This window comes from Pseudoliparis swirei, chromosome 8 (genome assembly GCF_029220125.1).
Source record: "Pseudoliparis swirei isolate HS2019 ecotype Mariana Trench chromosome 8, NWPU_hadal_v1, whole genome shotgun sequence".
Classification (NCBI taxonomy): Eukaryota; Metazoa; Chordata; class Actinopteri; order Perciformes; family Liparidae; genus Pseudoliparis; species Pseudoliparis swirei.
In genome coordinates, this window is record NC_079395.1 from 9702767 (window position 1) to 9725794 (window position 23028).

Here is a 23028-nt window from a genome sequence, read left to right on the forward strand (position 1 = left end):
CCTGCAAAACTAAAATATGGCGTGCTCTTTATCCCTGCGATGTATAAAACCAAATCGTGCTTTTACAGTAAGCTTTTATGTGCGGTCGTTACTTTCTCTTCGTACATCTGGGAAGGCCAGAGTCCCTAGAATAACATTACCATCTCCACACATCGCGTTGTTCCCTCTTCCTCACAAACACAACATGACGGACACATTAACACCCCTTCACACTCCATTGAGCGCAGCATCCAAAGAAAGGGAAGGAAACACCATGAATGTGGAGGAATCCAGTCATTAAAAGGAATTGGTTTAAGCAGCTTGTGTTGAGGAGAGCAGTTGAATCGGCAGCTGTGATGCTCAAATATGAGCATTTGTTAATGGAGTGTCTCTAATGACTCTGACACTTAATTGTAATCGTCTGTGTGATAGTGAATAAAAAAGGTTTTCTTTCCACTTCAGGGTCCATAATGGTATAGATTTTCACCATTGGGTGCTTCAAAATACCTTCTTACAAATCTACAGTGTCTACAGTTGTGAAAACTATTCGTACACTACACAATGTACACATCCTGAAACCTGCTGCCACAAAGAAAGGCTTTTCTTCTTCTTCATCTACAGTCTTTAATTGACTGTAATCTTATTTGTGTCCCTATTTTTTACAGCATTTTGGCAAAATGGCTCCCTGACTGCTACTAATAATATTTCTCTGGTGTACATTACAGTTAATTGAAGTGCAGCAGCTGTCAGAGTAATTACATGCTGATGTTTGCGATTTGGCAGGGAGGGATTACACTCAGCCACAAGTAGAGTTTCTCTGGACAGTTTCCTTTTTTTTCTATTTCTTCTCCGTCCTGCAAGCCAACGTTATTTCAGCCAAATGCCAACAGGGAAACTGGCTCTTGGACCGACGAAGGGAGCGAGGTGGATTCTGTTTGCTTAATTAGATAAACACCAAGGGACACCATGGAAAACGGTGGTAATCACAGGACAGGAAAAATATGTGAAATATGACAAAAATGAGATGTTCATGGTTCAACATACAATTAAGACATTATTTTGTTGTTCTTTTGTTGTTTGTTTCTTTGTAAGTTCAAAGTTCAAACCCAGCCATCCAAATGACCACAACTTCTCTATGCTTTTGTTGGTGAAGAGCAAATCCACTTTGCAGGAATCCACTGGACTTCTGCCTCCTCCTACTTCTCCAGGTCCACCTTCAGCTCTCTCAACACCTCAGCGATATCTCCGTTAACAATCACCTTGTCAAACAAGTGACTGCACTGGCTTTCGATGGTTTCAGCCAAGGTAATCATGTCCTCAAAATCCTCCTCCTGAGAAAAGAGAACGACTGGGTAAATACAATGCAGTATCTTGATGTTAAAATACATCTATTCAAGCTCTCTTCATCGTTTGATTTGGGTGTCATTTGTTTATCCATCTACTAAAAGATGAGAAAAATCTCTCCAGAATAGTAAAAAAAAAAAAACAATTGATGATTTATTATGATTTCAGTGTTAATCTGACAAACTCTGTTGGTGGAAACTGAAAAGCTAAAGCCATATGGACCATATGGTGACATCCTCCAAGAAGTTGTTTTACAATAATCTGCACGTACTGTAACATTACAGCACATGGGTCGGAACCCATTCAGCTATCGTTACCCAGGCGTAACACATCGTTACATGCTGAGCGGAGGAAGCCTTTCCCCACCAGCTGGAGAACAAGTTGAAAGCACAGCCCTAGACGATATGACACGTAGAAATAGAATAGGAGTAGAACGGGCATTGAACTGATGTCTGTGCTCAAATGACAAAGACAAAAGAAATGGCCAATTGTTGTTAGTTGCTATGATGACAATAACAAGTCAGTGGGGTCGTGACGTGTTGTCGTAGCTTTGTCAGTTTCCTCCATATGGAAGTCAGCCCACCAGGACGGATGCAATGGCAACGAAACCCAGACAAATGGCTGCCACTCCGGCTACATTGATTTGAATGGGAAAGTCTGTTCTGCAACTATTCTGTTTCTATGGCCTGGATCATGGAAAGGTTTCGGTGCTTGGCACCGGGCATCCCCCAGCCATGCTGCAACACAGGTGTGTGACCTCATGTGTTTAATAAGGGCAACATTGGCAGCCAGGGTCAGACAGTGAAGGAGAAGCCAGATGGGGACTGTGAGAGTGACCGAGCATCTTTGTGTCACACATCTGCCATCAGGACGTACTCTTGTTTAGAGATCTGTTTTGATCACCTCATTCAGTCATCATTTCCATCCATCACATATACACACAGGATGGTCGCCTTTATATTGGACAGAAAGTACTCACCTGCATGTTAGTTCTGGACCAAAAACCACCCACAGAGCAGCCTTGTAACCCCCCGTGTCTCTTCAACAGCTCTTAAATGCAAACCACAGGGTCAACGAGGTGTAAGGCAAGGTGTGTGCACGTCTGGGTGGGTGCAATAAGACCAGGGTGTTTGACCTCACGACGCCCTGATGTTACTAGAAACAGAACAAGCACCTGATTCACACATGGAGCTGGCGGCATGTGCTTTGTGTGTTAATGCTGTGGTTTATCTTACTGAAAAGATCCTGACTGAGTTCTTATCCTCCTCATCGCAGATGAATTTAGCCCTCCGTCTGGTCAGGCGTAGCGCCTCTATTTGCGGGGGCTTCACGAACACCACGTATGGTTTGAATTCAGATGTGTACACATGCTTTATTTTCTGGGGTGGCGGAGACAAAAAAGAAGGAGGTTAGAGGTTAGATGTGGGCCACAATACTCATGGATCTCAACTTCTTTCGTGTCGAGACATATTATGTCATGGACTTCCACTTCACAGGATTTTGCTTCAGGGACCTCAATATAAAAATATTGTGGTTGTTAGATATGAAAAGGAGGTGAATTGTATAGTTGTCAACTACAGTTGAAGAAAGTAGTGAAAGCTGGGACCCGAATGGTCTCTCTTGTGACTGTTACTCAGACTGGCTCACTTCTGGAGGGAATTAAATAGGGAAAATAAACTATATCCCATTTTTCTAGAAACCCCCTAGAACTCCCTCGAGGTCCCCTGGTTGTGAACACTATATTCAAAGATTAAATTAATATGAAGATCCCAGCTCTTGAAGTGAATGTTGAATAATCTTAAATGTTGCACTGAATATGCAAGTTTTTCTCTCCAAACTATTAATGATATCCAAGCAATAATGCGTGTACATTGCTAACACGATTTGTTATAGCAATGCCTTTAAGTGTCAGAGTAAAACAAGTGGAGGTTCATGTTATCCCTCCTCTACTCAGGGACCCCAACAAAACAGTAGCATGCAATCCCTCCCTGGCTTCCCACCACACCACTGACACATGTGTTTGAGGAAGGGGACAGGAGAGAAGCACCACTGCAAGGACCTATATACCCCATAGTGGTGGCACACACACACACACACACACACACACACACACACACGTCAGTCTTCTGATGAGAAACGATTTCCGATGAGACAATCGTCACAAGTAACATTTGGTGTAAAACATCAGCGTGAGAGATTTTGTATCAAAACAACGTCCTTCTCTTCAGCCAAATTAAGTCGTCTGTGTGAAACATGCTTATTTTAATGGCATAATACTCACATTAGGGTGCACGTCTAGGAGGCACACCTTGCCTTCAGCCATCACTCTTTGCACAGAGTCTAGACTGGTTCCATAGCAGTGTCCTTTGTGTTGCCCATATTCTATAAACCTAGAGGTCAACCACAGACAGACAGGAAAGACAGCGAGACAGCATCAAATGGTTATCCGACAGCAGGAGAAATGGTGTACATGACTCCCATGAAAAGGGACAATGAGTAGGATTGTTTTTATTTCTATGGGAATGGGAAAGCAAACCACCAGGGGCGACACCTGTTTATGTACCTATGATTGAGAATATCCTCTTCAAACATTTGAATCGACACACAATGATAATCCACCCCTTCAGTCTCACGCCTTCTCCTCTCACGTGGGGTGTCTGAAAGAGAACGGGACGGCAGCTGTAAAAAGAAGAGAAGCCATCGAGTGTGCGGGAGGTGAGGGGGACGGATTCGGACGTCTGTCTTACACGGTACAGTGACGCCCAAGTGGTCAGGGTCGGAGATCAGGAGCCTCCTCTTCAGCTCATTAACGCCAACGCCGCTGGGCCCTTGAGACACAGCGATGAAAACACTGTGTTCTGCATGCAGGTATTCATTCCTAATATCTGTGTACTAATGTGTTCTTAAAGTCTGACATGGGCTCAGTGATCTGGCGACACATCTGTCTTTATCATCAGAGAAGGGGAGTGAGCGAGAGTCAGACAGACAGAGCTCTGATTTCATCCTGATTTCAGTCTGAAAATAATTCTCCAACAAACCTCGCTCTTTCCTTTCCCCCCTCCTCCCGTGTCTCTCGATTGAACGTTAAATGCTCCTGTGGCCTCTGGAAAAGACATAGCGTCACAATTAAACGTGACATCTGCAAAGGCACACAGTATCAGTGTCATTATAGTGTAGGATGTACAGGGTGGAGCGCACGCGCACACACACACACACACACACACACACACACGCGCACGCACACACACACACACACACACGCAGCATCTGGGATTTTCTCCTACAGCAGGTTTCTGCAGTCCAAGATTGCATCAGACTCCAATGGAGAGCCGTCTGAAAGTCGGATTCTTGACATACCTGCCTTTTCCATCCCAGCGTTGCATGAGCTCGATGCATTACGACATATCAGGTTTATACTCGCCACTGTCACACTGCTGATGTCTTTTCCAGCTGTTTCACAGCACTGGAGAGCAGCATCATCGAGCTCTGAGGATACTCTCTTCCAACCTTTTTGTTTTTTAGTCAAGAGTTACACAATCTGTAGAACTTTAAAATGTCTGGCGGTTCCCTCCAGCAGCTGTCCCGGGACACAACAGTCTATTGTTTCATTCAACGTGCGTACGCAAAGCAAATAAAAACAGATACATTTCCGACCTGGTCAAATATTGTCCAGCGGGTCCTGTTCTAGCGATCCAGGTTTTTGACTTTGCCGTCGATCACTCTCATTGCCAATAAGATATATATTCTTAATGATGACCTCTGATGAAGAGCCTTCACAGCAGACAGTACCAAATAATCCAGAGTCGAGGTTAGCTCCAACTCAATTAAGTCTGAATCTAAATCCAAGCTGTTTTGACTGTTCCAGTTTGAAGATGGAGCACTTGGCTGACATTATGAAGGATCTTATTCACATTTCACTCATCACTTCCTCTACATTCACCTTTATTTTATCTCATCCCCGTCTTCTTGCATTGTTCGTAGTGTTTCTCTCCTCTCTGCCTTCCACTTTTCTGTTCCTCCTTTTGCTTCTCTCCCCTTCTCTTCTTTCTTTGATTTCCCTTGGTCACTGACAACCTGCAGTTCTATCATAATATGACATTAAAAAGATCTTCAGCAGGGCTCAATGTAGAATTCCCAGTGGAGGGATATAGCAAAGAAATACACAGAGCAGGCCTGCAGGATTGGCAGAGATGTGAATCTGTGGTGGGCCACTTGGTAATTTAAGACAACACAATATATTCTGACTTGGATTTCTCTGACAGTGTTTACGTGGTTCTGATGGGAACAGATTGTTCTTGCACTGAGTGGGGACATACATCTTCATCAATGCATTACTTGTTCTCTTGATCAACAACAGCTTCTATAATATTGTCCTTTTAATAAATGGGATCGTTTGGTTTTTAATGTTTGATATGGACCAAATCAAGGCAGAGTAATGATATAAAACAGAACACAATTGATCACAATGTGCAATGCTGTGCATATAACCACTGAAGATACCTTGCTTTGTGTATAGCAATGTTTAATGCACATGTGTCACAGCAGTTGCTCCAATTCATAGCATTGGAAGCTATTTCCAAGCTTTTGGCGCTGTGCTTTCAAAACAAAACTTTACACACAAGATGGAGCTTTTCGGTTCCTTTTGGTATTTTTCGCTCATACGTACCAACCAGAACAACCAGGCGGTGTCTGTCTTTGGCGTCTCTGTGGTAGGGGATCACCTCTTTGTAGGTCGGGGGGCGAATTGAGCTGTGTACCCCTGTGCTCCACCTCCTGGACCGAGCTGCTTCTCTGGCCAAGCTGCTCTTTCGCCCGAGTCGGAAACTCCTTCTTAAACCAGCTGGAGGCGAAAGAGAAGGACCTTAGACCTGCTATTGTATTGCTGAACATCTAGCTGGAGGATCGCCAGATGGTGGCAGTCCTAAAACCTGAACTCACTGATTTTACTAGGCCAATTGATCGCAGTGCGACTCAACATTTGTCTTTTTGTTGTTCTTGTTGATGTGGTGAATGTGTGAGGAAACAATCCCAGACTAATTCACACATCCAGCAGGCCAAGTCTTTTATTCACTTATACCTTTTAGTTCAGGTTTTAGTCTCCACCTTGAAGGAAATATCTCTTTTGCCGCTAAATGCTCCACGATGTCCACCAACAGCAGCTAACTTTGGCTGCCGGTCATTTGGTTCTGCCCGCTGTGGCTGGAGTTGAGTTTGATGAGTGAACCGACACAGCAAAACCGAAGGCTGTAAAATCAAAAAGCTAAACGGGGGTAAAATGGTTTGTCCAGTAAAGTCGAGTGCAGCATTACGGACAGGTGATCATTCTTTGGGGGCTCGTCAACGACTTCTTTCACATTAAATATAATAATTTGATCCTTTGTATATATTAAAAGATTTGATCAGTGAAGCTTTAGGAACACTTAAACACTTGGGTTAGGCCATATGATTCCATTATGACGATGATTTGGTTCATTAATGTTGACATAACATTAAATATGAATATGCTCCAGAGGATTGATTTATCATTAACGTATACTTCCACGAATCACCAACATTGCTTCTCTTTGTGCACCACTTTGTCGACACGTGTGTGAAGGTTACAAAGAACACAAGACACTCAGTTGACAACAAGGGCTGTGCCAACAGGGAGGGCGGCGTCAACACAGCCACCCAAACTCTGGTGTCAGGCGACATCCTGAACGGCACAAATCTCAGTGAACAGACGGCGACTCAGACTGTCACGCGTCGCTGAGACGCTGTCTGACAGCCAGCGTCTGCCATGCGACTGCGGTCTGGCCGGGCTTGGCAGGCGCGCTCTCTTTCATGATGTTAACTGCTGCTAAGTGATGCTGCCAGGCTTTCTTTGACGTCACGTCAGCTGCAATTTCACTTTGTAAGCATATCTGTCGATTTCCTCTCTGGGCTTCATTCTAAGAGACATGGCACTATGAGGAGAGATTTCAGACTTTTGTTTACACAGGATTTAAACTGATGATTTCACTAACCAAGAGTAATACATACTGTATTAAACATATGTTATACAGCATATGAGAGATCTTATTTCCTAGAATGAAATAAGGTCTAGAGGAAAACATATCGGAAATGTCAATCTTGAGTAATTCTGGCAGTGAAATTCATCATGTGTTGCTGAAAATGCTCTCAGCTGTAAAACTGTAGTACATTTTTGGAAATGCTGCAAGCTATTTCTGCCTCATTCAACTGTATGAAGTATGGGTGAGAGTAGAGATAAGACTGCGAGGAGAGTGAATATGTGCAATGCATGTCACAGAGTGGAGCTGGGCCCTTCATGTTGAGATGGTCTGATATGAGCCTTAACCTGCACAGAGTGGACAAAAACATTCAGTCCGAAAAGTATGACCACTATTATCACAATGTCCCTTCTCTTTGCTCTGATTACTCGGCATGCTGTCATTTGGTTGTGCAGCATTGATACAAGTTACCATGCCAGACAAAGAGTCTGACCCACATCATCAGGTGAAAGCTGGCCTGAGATAAGATAAAATGCACATTATTAAATGCACATGACTTTTGGAACTGATACAATGCAACATATGTATTTACCTTGCCTTGTACCGACGTAAGGAGCCTTTTTACAATCAGCCGTAAGTGCACGCCCCATATGAACATCCTGCACTGCTCATTTGCACACACGCGAATACACTCAAGCACATCATATCCAATCTCTGAGATCAGGACAAATGGGATAAATGGCAAGGCTGAAACCACATTTGCTGTTCTAGTCTTCTCCCTTAAATCCCCAAACCACGAAACGACATCATCATATGAACTGATTTGTCCTGTAACTGTAACCACGGTCTCCTTTTGTGACTGTTTTCGCTCCATCTATTTTTATTGCAAACATAATACATATTCAATATATCTGTGTTGTTGTGAGTTGTCATGTCCATTAGCCATGAGTTTTCATGTCTTCCATCATACTGGTCCATTCTCTAGTTTCAGTAGGATTTGAGTGGAACAATTCAGACATCTCACCAATGTGGATCCCTGTTATCGCTCCGCAGTCCAAATCCTCCACGACTGGAAAGAAATAAGAAGAGGAAAGAGTGAGGAACACAAACCACAGACAGATGACACGTGTATTGCTCTGAAATTACATACTCAACGTATTAGCATATGTACTAACCCAAATGTTCTTATATTTTGCTTTGGAAAAAATGATTGTCTTATTGAGAAATGATATTATAACTACCTTATTCTTGTTAGCTAGAAACTAGCACAAGGCAAGAAGGCCAGATCGCATGAACCTGCTTCAAGGAACATTTAACAGAATATTTTCCATGTTGGAAAGACATGCACAGAGAATTACAAGGTTATTACTTGGATAATACATCTCTTTACATCTTAAAAACATAAACTAATACATATGTATCATATCACGTAAACATATGCTCGAGGCAAATCCAAACAGACAATACCTTCCCCCTCATCTGTGGAGCATGTGGAGAAAACAAAAGCAGTGAGTACAACGCGGTGGTAGCAGAGCAAGGTCATGACCGTGACCAGGTTCTCCAGAGATGACCTGTCACCTTTCAGCTTTGCGCAAAAGGAGCTCCAATATCTTTATTGGAACGGTTTTATTCTTTTCAGTTGTTGGGATTTTACAGAAAACGTTGGCTCATCACCTGGTGGTTTGACCCGTGGAGGCGTGAACAGGGCTTTAGGTCGCTGTAGGGCAACTCTCCTATATACAGACACAAAAACACATGAGATGTAACAAGGCTGGATTAAAAACAGGATTTAATCAACAGGTGTTTTCAAGTGAGTAAACGTGTTGCCATGGGCGACCTCTCATGGAGCTGCTGCGAGGGGATGAGCCCGGCCCGAGCGTTGCCGTCCCCGAGGCGACGCGCCTGCCACCAGGTGTCATCCTCCATGCTGACTATCTGAAGGACGTCCCCTCTCCTGAAGGTCACTGCTGCGTCCTTGCACGGAACGGTGGCATCCTCGTTCGGATCATAGTCAAACAGAGCCTGCATGAACAGCTGAGGGAATAGTTGAATGTTTTTGCTTTCAAACGGACAAACAGGTGATAAAGGAAAATGCACATTGTTTATAATCAAATGATTTATTCTCTTGTCCTAATGCAGCTCTGTGAAGTTCTTCTGAATCCGAGATGTGAACTCAACATCTTTGTCCGGTGCTTTTTTTTTTTAACATATGTTGATGTAATTTTTAAGAAATGATGATGATCATAGAAAATAATTTGTCCTAATCTATTGCAAATGCTCCCTGCTCTAACAGTTTCCAGCTTGGACAATCACTTCATGTATGTGGTGGTTGTCATATTCCCAACCCCCCCCCCCCCCCCGCCCAAAAAAGGATTGTTGAACTTGGGACATTTTCTACAGAAGGTGTGCAGATTTATTGGTAATGTTAAATTAAGTTGATGCGGTATAACATATTCGATGGGAAAAATGATAAATCAAGTGTTTAAATGATAAAAAGCTGTATATCGTAATAACGTTCGGGAGTGTTTTATCCTTGGGCTGGATTTACTTCTTGACAACGTGCTGCTGAAGTGACAGCAACGTGGCAAAAACACAAAATATAACCAAACACAAGATGCCACTGATTTCATCAGTTTTTACTGAAACCAGCTGGGCAGCCAGACGGCCTGCTAACTGGAAAAAACACATTGTGCAGAAATAAATGGAGTTAATATTAAGCCGTACCTTCTTATTTGATGACATTTCTTCCTTGGAGAAGGCAGGAACTATTTTGAATGGAACTTCTCTCAGAGATTGAAGTGGGAGTTATTTATTTAAAAAAATTATCTTATTTACTTTCTTGCCAAGGGTTAGATGAGGAGATTGATGTCTCTCTCAAAAATGTCTGTCTGGTGAATATGACGCTACACCCAGACCTCGATTAGCTGAGCGTAGAATAAAATCAGGGAGAACCGGCTGCGTTCTGTCCAAAGGCGTTCTTAATCCATACAAAAAGCAATATGTAAAGAGAAAGTATAACAAAATACTACATCTTGGCTTAATTTTTAGCTGGCTGATTTCCTCTGGTTCTAGTCCAATGGATAATGTGTGGTGAGCGTCTCTTGGCTGTAGCTCTATATTCCATATAGTATGTCCTCGACAAATCCAATTACATTTTTTTATAAAAAAATGAATAGCCAACCAACAAGCATTGTCCGAATTGCAGCCAAATCCTGATATTTCTTATTCCTATGTGCCAGGTAGCCCCATTGTTGTCTAGAAATGATCCAAACACATACAGCATTGTAATATTTTGGCTCCATCTAAAATACACCATCCTGCACTTGTGCGTATACTCTCCATTTCATCAAATGTGGAATAATCCTTAGCACGAAATTGTTCCAGACCAATACACTAAAAACTACAGTCCCATGATGTTTTTAAGAATTACTTTTCTGAAACAGTCCTTGATAGGAACAATGACATGATTAGCGTGATAATGCCGAAGAGAAGAAATACAAAGTTGAGAGCGAGAGGGAAGAAAGAAACCGAAACATTTAAAGAGGAGACATATTTAAATGTGTGTGTGTGACGAACCAAAAGAGGAAGGATCTCCTCTGGCTTCCTGTGCTCCTGTGGGACTCCATTCACCTCCTTCAGCTCATCTCCTTCATGGATCAGGCCTTCAAAGTTTTGAAATACATATGAAAGTTTGTACCCCATGCTCTTCATTGTACGATTGTATGACGGTGCATTTGTTTGCACCACCATAATGTTACTACAACCTGATACAGTATAAAGGTAGAGCGAGAGAAGTAGAGTGGACTCAATAATACGATGTAAAAACTGTCATAAAGAAGCTCACCACTTTTATCAGCTGCTCCTCCTCTCATGATCCTCGCCACAATAGCCCCGGTGGATTCATCCCTCTTAATTGTTGCCCCCTTGAGGATGACGAGTGAATGAAAGGATGATAAACAAACAGAAGCAAAGACATCAAGTGATGAACAGTGACAATAACATGTTGGTTTTATTAGACAGGCTTCTTATTTAGGGTCACTTCATTCCAGTGAAGGTCATTTGTATGAAGACAAGACCAGTTAGCAGGCTCGCTCCATGTAACACAAAGCACTGGTAAAGGTTATCCAAATCAGCATTGTTTTCAACAGATGTTATTGATTTGGAGAATATCGCAATGGAAAGAGCATCTTATGCAGCCGACTACAATCAGCCACATGCTCGGCTGTAACTGCGTTGTCTGGAAAACGGGAACATATTAGATCCATCAAAGAGACCATGTCAGAAGAAGGTCAGTCCCCTTGTAATCTAGTTTTGGGATCAATACAAAAGTGTGTTCTCTATTATCGGTTCCGAGCACGTTCCACTCCCAAAGCTCACACACTGACACACGAGCATACACACTGCGAAAAATATCCATCATTAAATAAATTATTCTCATTTATTCTTTTTAGAAAATATGAAACTCGTCCCTGCCATAAGGGTTATGTTTTTGGCACCATGTGTTTGTCTTTTATTGAGCAGGATATCGCAACAGATTTCAATGACAAAGCTTTTTTAGATTTTCTTTTTAAGGAATTTGAACTTTGTGTGTCAGGGCATTTTCTTTTTTCATTTCTGCTATTTTCTAATGAACAACTGGATCTAGTTAAGTGCAAAACAATCTGGCACATGCACCCCACGGCAGTCGATCGCTAAATGTATTTAAACTAAATAAAAAAAGCTGAACCCTGTGTAATTATAAAAGATAACACATTTTAGAGGATTTTGTGGGCTTTGTAGTTTGGTTGGTTTTCAGTCCAGTTACACTTGATCCAGGACATTTCCAGAAATACAGTAAGTGATAATATCTGGGAACAACGTGGAAGAAGACAGATTATTTCAGGAGAATAAAAAAAAAAGAGCTCTAATTAAAGAAACAAGTTGATTTATATCAGAAAAGACATTTTCCCATTTCAACGCTCAATACGGCTTAAAAATACTCATTTATACGTTTTCACTGGATATACATATACGCACATAAATAATCACACACACACAGAGAGCGAGAACAATGCTGAAAGCATACTGTGCGTCACAGGAGATATATGGCAATAAAGATGTGGAAGAATTGACTGTATTGGCTGTTGCAGGAACCTTTTCCTCTCGGGTCCTGTCATTGAGAGTCCTGCTACACCTTGGCATCCGTTGCATGAGCAGTCAAGTTTGACAGCATGATATACATTCAGTCACACCAGAGAAAAAGAATCCGCTGTCTTTCCGATATGTTTATTGCTTTGAACGGCCTGTGCGTGTGTTAGATATTACTGCTGGACACATTTCACACTGCAGTTGCCCTGTTACACGGTTGTCTTGACTGAAATACTTACATTTGAGTTTGTTTTGTGTTTAAGGCCAGGCAGACCAAATTAGAAACAGGCTGACAGGCCCAAAGTGTAGTTGTACTAGTTTTTAGAGGCATATACAAAATATAGTTAAGAGAGTTAGATGAGAAGATGGATACCACTCTCATGTGTGCATATGCAGCCAGCAGGAGGTTATCTTAACTTAGCATGGAGGATGGAAATGGCATGAAACAGATGTCCAGGCCTTCAGACAACTCCTCAACTTAACATGTTATATCTCATTCCTGTTGCGCCAAGAAAAGAAGAACATCTACAAACCTCTCCACAGAGCGAGTTTCCCTCTGAAACTGTAACAATCTTCTCAGTAACTCTCACCGATAAAGCATTTAAGTGTATTTCCCAAAATGTTGAACTAATAATACAAGCCTGAGATGAATCTAATTTCTAACTTGACCTCTGGAACATGAAGACGTGTTCACTGACCAGGGGGTCTTTGGTTTTGACCAGACTGACGATTTTGACCGAATCCTCGTCGTCCTCCAGCGCGTCATCGGGTATCGGTGGCAGACGAGGCTCAAAGTCCCTCTGAGCTGCAGCGTCATGGACAGACAGGAGAATCTGGAGAGGAAACAGAAACGCAGTGAGGATGCTGATCTGTGTTCAGATATGTCACTTTGAATTTGAGGTGTGGAAAGGGATGCCTGCTCTTTTATTCACTCTGTATGGAAAGATGGCGCTGGCTAAAGCCAACAGTGTAATCCAAACAAAACATGTTGGTTGTCAAGCTATTCAAATGCAGCGTTGTGAGCTGTCTCTGAGCAGCTTCACACTGCTAGAGCAGCCTCTCTCTCCTCTGTCCTTATCCTTCCTTGACTTTCTGCACCCTTGAACACCAGATCCCCATCTGATCTCTTCTCTCTCTCTCTTCTCAGGCACTGCACTCAGCTCACTTCTCTTCCTCTCTCTTCCTACCTTCCTACGGCAACTCCGAGAGGATCTGGATCTGATCTCTGTCCTCTCACCTCCTGGGGTCTCCCTCCTCTTCCTCAGTGCCCTCCCTGGGTCCTCTCTCTTCTTCTCTGTCTTCTCTTCTCTCGCATTTGGCTTCTCTACCAGCTATGCTGTGATGACTGATGCTGATCTTCTCTCTTCCACCGTCCGGTCCGACGGTGGCGTCCCGTACGACTCTGCCTCTGCCTGTGATCTCTCTCTGATGTCTGCTCACCACCACCTGAAGATCAACCCTGACAAGACTGAGCTACTCTTCCTTCCAGGGGACTATCACCCACCCCACCCTCTGACCCAGCCCAACAGCAGACTGCCAATGGCCCCACCCCGACCACAGGAACCCACTCGACAGTCAACTCTCCTCTCCAACAACATCATCTGACATCAATGCGCATAGGTACAACATGCACATCAGGAGAATCGTCCTCTTCTTACTCAGAGGCTCTTTTCTGATCCAGGCTCTGGTCATTCACTGCAACTCCTGCTCTTCTTCTGCACTGCTACCTCCCTCCGACTGGGTCTACTCCTAAGCAGCTAGCCCCTCCATGCAGTCAGCTCGATCAAGCTCGCCTCCCACCCCACCACACACACCTCCTCCTCCGCTCGCTCCCCACACCACCGCCACTGGTTGCATCACTGGCTTGGTCTGGTCTCCCGTCCCACTGGTCTAGACGGATCCGGCCCGTGTACATCCCGGGTCCCCATCCACCGTCTGGTCACTCGATATGGTCACACCCAGCCAGCCAATCGACCTGTGCCTCCTCTGCGATCCGAGACTGTTTGCTGTCCTGGCTCCTCAGTGCTGTTTGCTGTCCTGGAGACAGGGACAGGCTCTCCTCAGTCTCCTCATCTGTCGAAGACAATCTCTTCCATCTGAAACAACACAGATCTTTCCTCGACAACACAAACATTAACTTTCACATTAATATAGATTAGACTTATAGTGGTTCGACTAGTTTGACATGTTACTTCACTTACTTGTTACTTCTTTGTGTTTTTTAGTTTTGTGTTCTAGGTTGAAATGCACTTATTGTTGTTTGTTGGTGTTAAAGAAATGTAAAATGACATGTAATGTAATGTAATGTAAATGCCATGTGCACTCGCTGCAAGAGTAATGCGGTCCATTCTTGATGAAAGCTCACTGAAGGAACCACTGACACCAGTTTTACCAGTGCAGCTCAAACACTTCCGGCCAACTAGGCTACAGATGGTTACATGTAATTGTAAAATTGCAAAAAATTCAAAGCATTCAAACAAAAATGACACAGATCCCTGTTGACTAATCAGAGGTGACTGAGACTGTGCAACAAGTCCAATAAGTTTGACTGGCCTGGCACCGCTCACGACAGCAAATTAATCCAAATGCAGCACTTTCCTTTTGGTGGCAAACCTGCAGTTTCGATGGTGCCAACATGCCAAATTTAATTTCGTCTGGAATGTACGGCCAGCCTGTGGGCCACCTGAAAGCAACCCCCTGTACTCCTGACAGTCGTACTGGCTCACCTCAAACATCACGGACGTCTTAAGAAGCTCTCTTCCAGTGATGGGACTGGGAATTGATATACGACACAGTTCGTTTAAGTTAATTATTTGTTAAAGTGGGTCATGAACCAAACTACAGGTTTGTTTTGAGAAAATCCATATTATGGTTAAATATTAATCTCACGAGATATAATTAAACTAATTTAAAAAATAGGGAATTTAGTGTAATAATAATAAATGAGAAGGTGGGGGGGGGGGGGGTCATCTTCTCATCATTTTAACAATCAGCCATCCATCCGTCAGTTTGCTTATCCATGTCGTCCATCAACAGTTGCCCTGCTCAGACGCTGCCAGCGCGTCAGCAATGTGTCTCTGGACACTTTCAGAGGCACGTTTTAAAAAAAACAAACATTCATTCACAGAATGTTTTACCCTGAGTCTCTCATAAGTATGTGTGAGCTCCTGCGTTTGGGCCAAGAACAAACAGGTCATTAAGACTCTTTAAACAAACCTGGTAGTTCTCGGCTGACTTCGGCTCCTCATTAAGAAAAACCACGACTCCTGCAGCTCGCTGGAAAACCAAACGCTGTGTGTGTGTGTGTGTGTGTGTGTATGTGTGTGGCTGAACTAAAATAAAGAAACATGCCTTTGAGTAGTCTGAGCCTCTATGTGAGTGAACACTAATGAACATGATTAGTATAGATCTTCAATTCCCATGTGGTTAATATACATCAGGAACTCTCAGAGGGCAAAATAGTTAGGTGAAAAAAACGTCAATAGAATTTGCAGTTGGATGACTTTGTCACTTTGAGAGCCAGAAAGGTCTTTTGATGTGTGCGTAAACTCCGATACTCAGTCGCCTGAACGGCATCAGAATAACTCAGATGAAGCATTCCTTCATGGTTTTAGTTTCTCAGATTACACTCCGAATGTTAGCGAGATCCAGAACAAACGACTGAACCACATCATGGATGTGAGGTCCTGGGACAGAGATGTCTATGTGTACAGATTGTAAAGCCCTCTGACGCCAATTTGTCATTCATGATTTTGGGCTATAAGAAATAAACTGAATTGAATTGAATCATCCATGAGAAGGTTTATTTCCTTGTTAATGATCCATTGGGGTGTTGACATAGATAGAAGCAACACGACATCTTCTGATCTAATTACATACTTGCTAAATAAATGGCCTGTGTGAATGTCAATCATAGCTTCTGCTTCAGTGGCAGAAACCTGCGTCATGTTTATGTGTGTGAGTGTGCAGTGACATCACAGATGTTAGGACGGCCCTTTGACATGTTGGGAAATGCTCGTATTTGCTTTCTTGCCAAAAGTTAGACGCCGTCGGGTTGTTTTCTGTTATGTTGGGAGTTGGCCCTCTGTGTGCCGTGCATGCTGCTTCCTACCTGCTACGTTGGATTCCTGCTTGTAAGCTTAAACTGTAAGCTTTAAAAGAATAATCAAATCCATGCATTGTTTCTGCTCCTTTGGTGTGTTTTTTTGCTTTTGTTTGTGTGTGCGTGTGTGTGCGTGTGTGTGTGTATGTGAAGATACAGTGAACACGTGGAAGGAAATACTCTTTACCTTAAAGTTGGGTTTGGACAAGAGAGCAACCAGTTCTTCGACTTCGTCTCTCCAGCCTTGATCTATCAGCTCCTCCGCCAACTGGAAGCAAAGGAAAGGAGCGGCAGGATACGTCACTTCTTTGTTTATAATTAGAGATGTACATGTGTATCTTGGCCCCAGAGGTTTGCTCTCGGCGACACTGTATGAGCCAAGAGAGATGGAGAGTTAGTGAATTACACGTGTGTCTTGTTCAGACTGCAGTGACACATACGCCCTTATGTATAATCTTCTCTTGTGGCCCTGGTCACCTCACTAGAACTGTTGCTCTTTTTTCTCTCTCTCTCTTCTTGATGTTAACCTTTTGTCAGTTTTCCTGTTTTGGGTTTGTGCCTTTTTGAGGGGGGGGGGGGGCTCCCAAATATTCAAGGCTACACGACAGCTGCGGTGACGGCTTAAACAAAGCAGCCTTGACTGAGGGAGGAGGCGGCGATTGACTGTGTACAGTCGCCCGTCTTGTCGAGCATATTACTGTAATGACTTCTACTGCTTCAAGATGTTGAGGCACACTCCAGAGACACAATGCATGAAGGTCATGAGTTTCCACTGTGAGCAAACAGAAGCCTCTCTGAGGGGAAACAGACCCATGGTTTGGCCTTGCTAGTGGGTCCTGATGATTTAAGCCAGGCGGAGAGTGACTGTCCCGCAGAATCTGAAGCAAAGGGAGTGAAGAGAAGAAGATGGAGAGGAGTTTGGGGCAGAGGATAGGGATAGAGAGACAGTATGGAAACATGGCAGGAAGTACAGAACAGATTATAAAAGAGGTGAAAGGATAAGGAAGAATATAGATAATGGAAGGGAAGTGTGGTTTGGGGATGGAGAGAAGAACAGATGGAAGAGTGGAGTAAGGGGGAAAGTCTAAAAATAACATCCTTGTTTCACACGTTGTCCAGGAACCAGAGGGGACACCAGGAAATAAAAGTGGAGCATGACCTAAATGGCTCAGGGGGGATGAGATGGAAGTATAGGAGTGCTTGTTTGGTAACAGGAACAAAGTGGACTGGGATATGGAATATGATGCACATCCGAAGGGAATATACTGGTCCACAGTGGCACTCCTGGCACGTAAATACGAAACGATATCTGTGACAAAACACGGCCTTTCAAGTGATAATAACCCAGTTGACCTAGTTTTGAGATCAGAGTTCATAATTCACGACACAAATGTAGGAGTTGACGTTCCATTAATGCTTCTGTGTGACAAGGCACGGCATCTCTATGAGGAGGAAACACTTTCCCTGTTGTCCTCGGCAGCGTCTGTTTGTCTATCTGCAAAAGATGTTTGGAGAGAGTCCCTTACTTCTGAGGCCAGACTGGCCGCGTGCTCTCGGACGGGGGCGGGGCTACGCTTCTCAAAACGCCTCAGCCGCTCGTGGATCTGTCGAGTCAGGAAAGTCTCACAGGAAAGGTTTTCTCTGCAGTGAAACTTATACTCCAAATTCTCCTGAGTAATAACATTATTTTATATGGATACAATATTCTTTATTGAAAGTCCTGCAATGGGACCGTGGCTAGAACACAGCCTGTAACAATTTCAAAATAAACATGAGGAAATATTGCAGTTCAGTTAATGCTTTTTTAAACATTCATGAAAATATTGTATAAAATGTTGATGTATTGTACATGACTTACTATATAGGTTAATATTTTACACACAAACTGAATCATCAACTTATGAAATATCAATGTTTACACATTTTATTACCCAACAGTAAATACCATACAATCCAGTAATAACAAATCCATAAAAGCTACAACATTGAAGTGTCACTTATGCATTAATAATAAGAATTTATAAAATATATAAAAGAGTAAGACCTTTGACCTGTACAATACTATGTAGAACATGTATGGTATTCTACTAATATTTAGATTATTTGGCAAATATTGCTTAAGTAACACTTTGATTGCATGACCATTTATTTGTAATAGAGTATTTTTACACTGGTATCCGAACAAAATAAGATCTGAATTTAGCTACTCAAACAAGTCTGTAAATAGATGCTGTCGCTCAAACGAGTGGAAGTAATCAAGCACAAATCAAAATGTGTCTTCACCTTAAAGAGCAGATGAAGCTTCTTCTCCATCAACATGCTGTGGAGGAACCTGTAGTCCTCCTCTCTGTCGGCGTGAGACTCTGATCCAGACATCACTGAAGATAGCAGCATGCACACACCTGCAGGAGAAGGAGTACACACACACACACACACACAGTCAGATTGGATAAGTATTTGAATGGTGACATCACTTTTCCAACTAAGCCTATTTACCCGACTGCAATGGATTATAAATGAAAGTCAATATGTGGTTGACTTTCAACTTTAATTCAATGGATATAAGAAAAGTACCTGGACCTGCATAATTCTTTCCTTGAATACTGAGGTCAAGAATACTCTGATGAGTTATATATAAGGGAGGTGGAAAAAAAAGATACCTAATGTGTTCTAATTGCATATTCCTTGACTTTCATGTTCATATAACCTGTAATATACATTGGATGTACCTCTGTGTTCGGTTCGGCTTAGCATCCTCCTAACTCTGAGAACAGAGAAGATCAAGATTCTAAATATTGAAACCCTTAGTATATGTTCTATGTAAGTTGTGGTATCTTAATCCAGAGTTCTTGATTTTACAGACAAATAGGGAGACGAGAACATGGCAAAGAAGGGGGTAAAAGTATGAGAAAAAGTAAAGATAATTTATTTTATTTCAAAAGATGCTTCTTCTGAGATATTACTGCCCCCTATTGCTGGTATGAGATATTTCAACATTGCGTTAAAACACTGTTCCACTTTCCAGACAGCTAAATTGGTAAACTATTATCAGTTATATTCAGGGTTATTTTTCTTCATTTAATTAAACTAAACACATCTGCATGAATGACTGACCAGTAATATCTACATAAAATTACATCAAGCAAAAGATGAGAACATAACTTTTTATACACAGTAAATAATGAATATCCTCTGCATAACATACACATATTTCTACCCTTCTCTGACCATATTTTGGTCAATTTAAGAAATGATATGCAAATATACCAAATTTCATTGAAAAACATCAGAATTGATTCAACAAGAAATGCACTTGTCAGATAATAGAATCTCGAAAGAAATATTGTCCAAATATGTTTCACTTACCAAAGACATTGCATTCCATAAGGCCCAATGCAGGCAGGTCATGTCGCTTCGTGCCTCATGAGTCTGAGCATCATTTGCACATCCACTCGTAGAGAGGTTGTATCGTGTTGGACTGGTCCGATGGTCAAAGACACTTCCCTTGTTCAGTCAATATGTGTTCGATCTGACCTCAATCAAGCCGGTGGGCGATCAATACAGCACATTTGTCCCACAGATGTAATTGAAGCCGGGGTCAGCAGTTACATTCTTTCATTCATTTTTATTTCACACTTGGACTTCTCTTTCGTGATAAATTACGATGGTGTTCTGGTTTAATCCGAATAAAAAACAAAAGGTTTCACAGGAGTTTGAATGGGCTCTTCCTCGGCTGAGCACATGTGACCTCATGGAGTCTACCGACAGGTTCAGACTCACAGTTTCCTCCTGCACCCATAAGGTCAACGAACACATATGAGAGTGGTGTCGCGCTTCTCGATTGACTCTCAGCAAGAAATTGTGGCCCAGGTCGCAACCACCAAATGTCAAAAGTCTAAAACTAAAAAGCATTACGGGCCGGTTATTTGGGAAAAGACTTACAGAGAGACCATGGTCTCTTAAAAATGACAACAGAACTGTATGGTAAATTAAGGTTGAAGGGAAACACATTTGATCCTGGATTGCATTTGTTTTTGACTTATCACAAATAGATTTCAAAAGGTCAAATGGATGGGTCAACGCACACTCAGCCTCCACCCAGGAGATCGCTGCATGTTCCTGTCCAGTCTGAACAAAGTACTTTCGTTGCATCGTGTCTCGTTTACATGTTGTAGTCATTTAAAGCCATGATGTGTACTTAACCTAGTAAAATTTGTTTTGGAGCATATTTTGTCTCGATTGGTTTCGACCACAAATATGAATACAGTATAGTATTAATTAATACAGTATAGTTTTTTAACCCAGTTAGTCTTGAATGAATTCTTTTTTAGAATTGTTGGCCGATTAATTATTAAATCAGCTCAGCTGCAACATATTAAAGACAGGTTTTTGTCAGCAAATTCCGAAAGCCGAAAATAACTTTAAACTAATGTTTTTGATTGGTGTTTGGAAGTCTCCAATATTCACTCAAAATCCATATCAATAGATGTATCACAAAACTATCTCTCTTTCTTATTGTTTTACTTTACTTACTCCAAAATGAAAAGTATCCTCATTTATCACCTACACCCACATTCCTGCTCCTCCTGCATTACCACCTGCTGCTCCTCCTCACCCTCCTTTCGTTGCTCCTCATGCTGCTCTCTCTTGCTTCCGTGCACACTTTTAATGGCCCTGATGAGCATGTGGTTGCCAGGACTGCCCATACCAATCCTCCAAGAAGACTCTTTGGTTCTTAGATCTGCCTCCACTCCGAGACGCAGGGAAGGCCGAGGTGGGATAATGGTAGACTCGGATTGACTACCATGACAATCCTCCTTCACAAATCAGAGCAATCGCTACATCACTTCCACATCACAGCAGACCATGTGATAGCCTTTGCGTCTGGCAGGCTGGTGTTGCCCCAGTCAGTGCCTTGCACTGGGGCTTTATTATAGCTTCTCCTTAACTTTGCCCGGTGAATCGATCAACATTACTTTCATCCCGAGGCAATGCCCGCTGGTGTAGCCTTTGCGTCTGGCAGGGCAAATTATCTTAAGCCTGGTCAGTGTTCAAATGAACACACTATTTCTTTTCACAGCATCATTGGCTCCTACTGGTTGGTCTGCAGCCTGCACATTGGGGGGTTTGGGTTATTCCACCCAGATGCCCTCCAGCTGGCAGCTGGATTGCTTTTCCTGAGGTTTCTTCCCAATTTGGTGGATATTTCCATGTCTTCTTAGAGAGCCGTGGGCTGGGTGAAATCATCCTGTATTGTTAGATAATAAATAAACAAATACACTTACATTTACTCTACAAGCTTTTTTACTCCATTATAGTGAAATACACGGTATACAAATAAATAAAATTTACAGTAATGATCTTGAAAAAATAAAGAAGTTGTGAGTGAATCAGGATGTGTCGATAAAGGTGGTACCTTTAATCGAACACATTAGGCTTGATTAAAAGTGTTTCAGCTGCGGTCAAATAAAGGCAAAAAAAGCCAAACAATTATCTAAGGAGACCTCAGATCATCGCAAAGGTTCAAGGAGCTTTACATCAGAAATCAATATCAAAACATGATAATATATTTAAATAAATCAAGGGAATTAACAGATAGAAAACAAATAGTTAAATTCACGATAGAAACAAATCTAAATAAATAGTAAGGTCATGTCAGCGAAGAGAATACGAACTGTTTTGCCCCAGTGTACGGTTAGAACCAAGAGAAACCAGACCATGACAATAGATTAGTCATCAAATCAGATGTATTGGTGTAAACAATTCAACGACTTACATCTTAAAGTGCATCACTCGTCAGTTCTCTCCACTGGAACGACACACTGTATACGGGTTATATGGTATTGACCAATCACAACGCTTGAATGCTACGAAGGGCGTGTCTTGCCAAGAAGAGCAGTGGGATTAATACGTCGCTGGTAATATTCGCTGCTAACTTCCGGGCACAGAGGCATGATCCGCCATTGCTGTAAAAAGAAAAGTGTAGTGAATGCAGATGACGTGACTTTGTCGGAAAAATATCGACTTTTTTCAAAATAAGAGCACAGGTTTATAACTTCCAGAGTGTGAAAACAAATGTCAAATTCGTTATAACGAGGTCGTGTAGTATTTTTCTTCTGCTTTGAAATGCTACAATTAAATTGTTTACGGTGTACCAACAACAATTAGAACAAATGAAATATGTTTTAAAGGCAAGTCCGGCTGTCATCTTAACATTACATGTTAATTTGCCCACAAGTGTGTATTGTTAAATGGAAGATCAGCGTACAAGGAAGTGTCCCATCTCGTAAAAATTAGCATATCATTTCATGATCATATTTGTTTGTTTTTTCTGTACATGGATTTACTGTATATGCAAACAATCACGGCAATTTCTCGTGCTCATTCATTTAATAAGACAATTTGTCTTTTTATGTTAGTCTGTTATTTTCAGTTTAACATTATAAAGGCGATATGCAAGTATACCTAATGCCATTTTTCTACATT

General features: G+C 42.2%; 1 protein-coding gene across 1 annotated transcript; it reads right to left on the reverse strand.

Moving 5' to 3' along the window:
* Positions 1 to 1112: 1112 nt before the first annotated feature.
* On the reverse strand, positions 1113 to 21238 carry LOC130198402 (MAGUK p55 subfamily member 7-like). The gene is given in 17 exon segments (XM_056421554.1): positions 1113 to 1310; positions 2559 to 2702; positions 3605 to 3713; positions 3887 to 3980; positions 4071 to 4151; positions 5990 to 6163; positions 8338 to 8382; positions 8781 to 8792; positions 8988 to 9046; positions 9151 to 9347; positions 10890 to 10975; positions 11158 to 11236; positions 13139 to 13273; positions 16730 to 16810; positions 18069 to 18146; positions 18826 to 18920; positions 21158 to 21238. Coding segments are annotated over 17 exon segments (1737 nt in total). The 5' UTR covers positions 21228 to 21238.
* Between the last annotated feature and the right edge of the window lie 1790 nt (positions 21239 to 23028).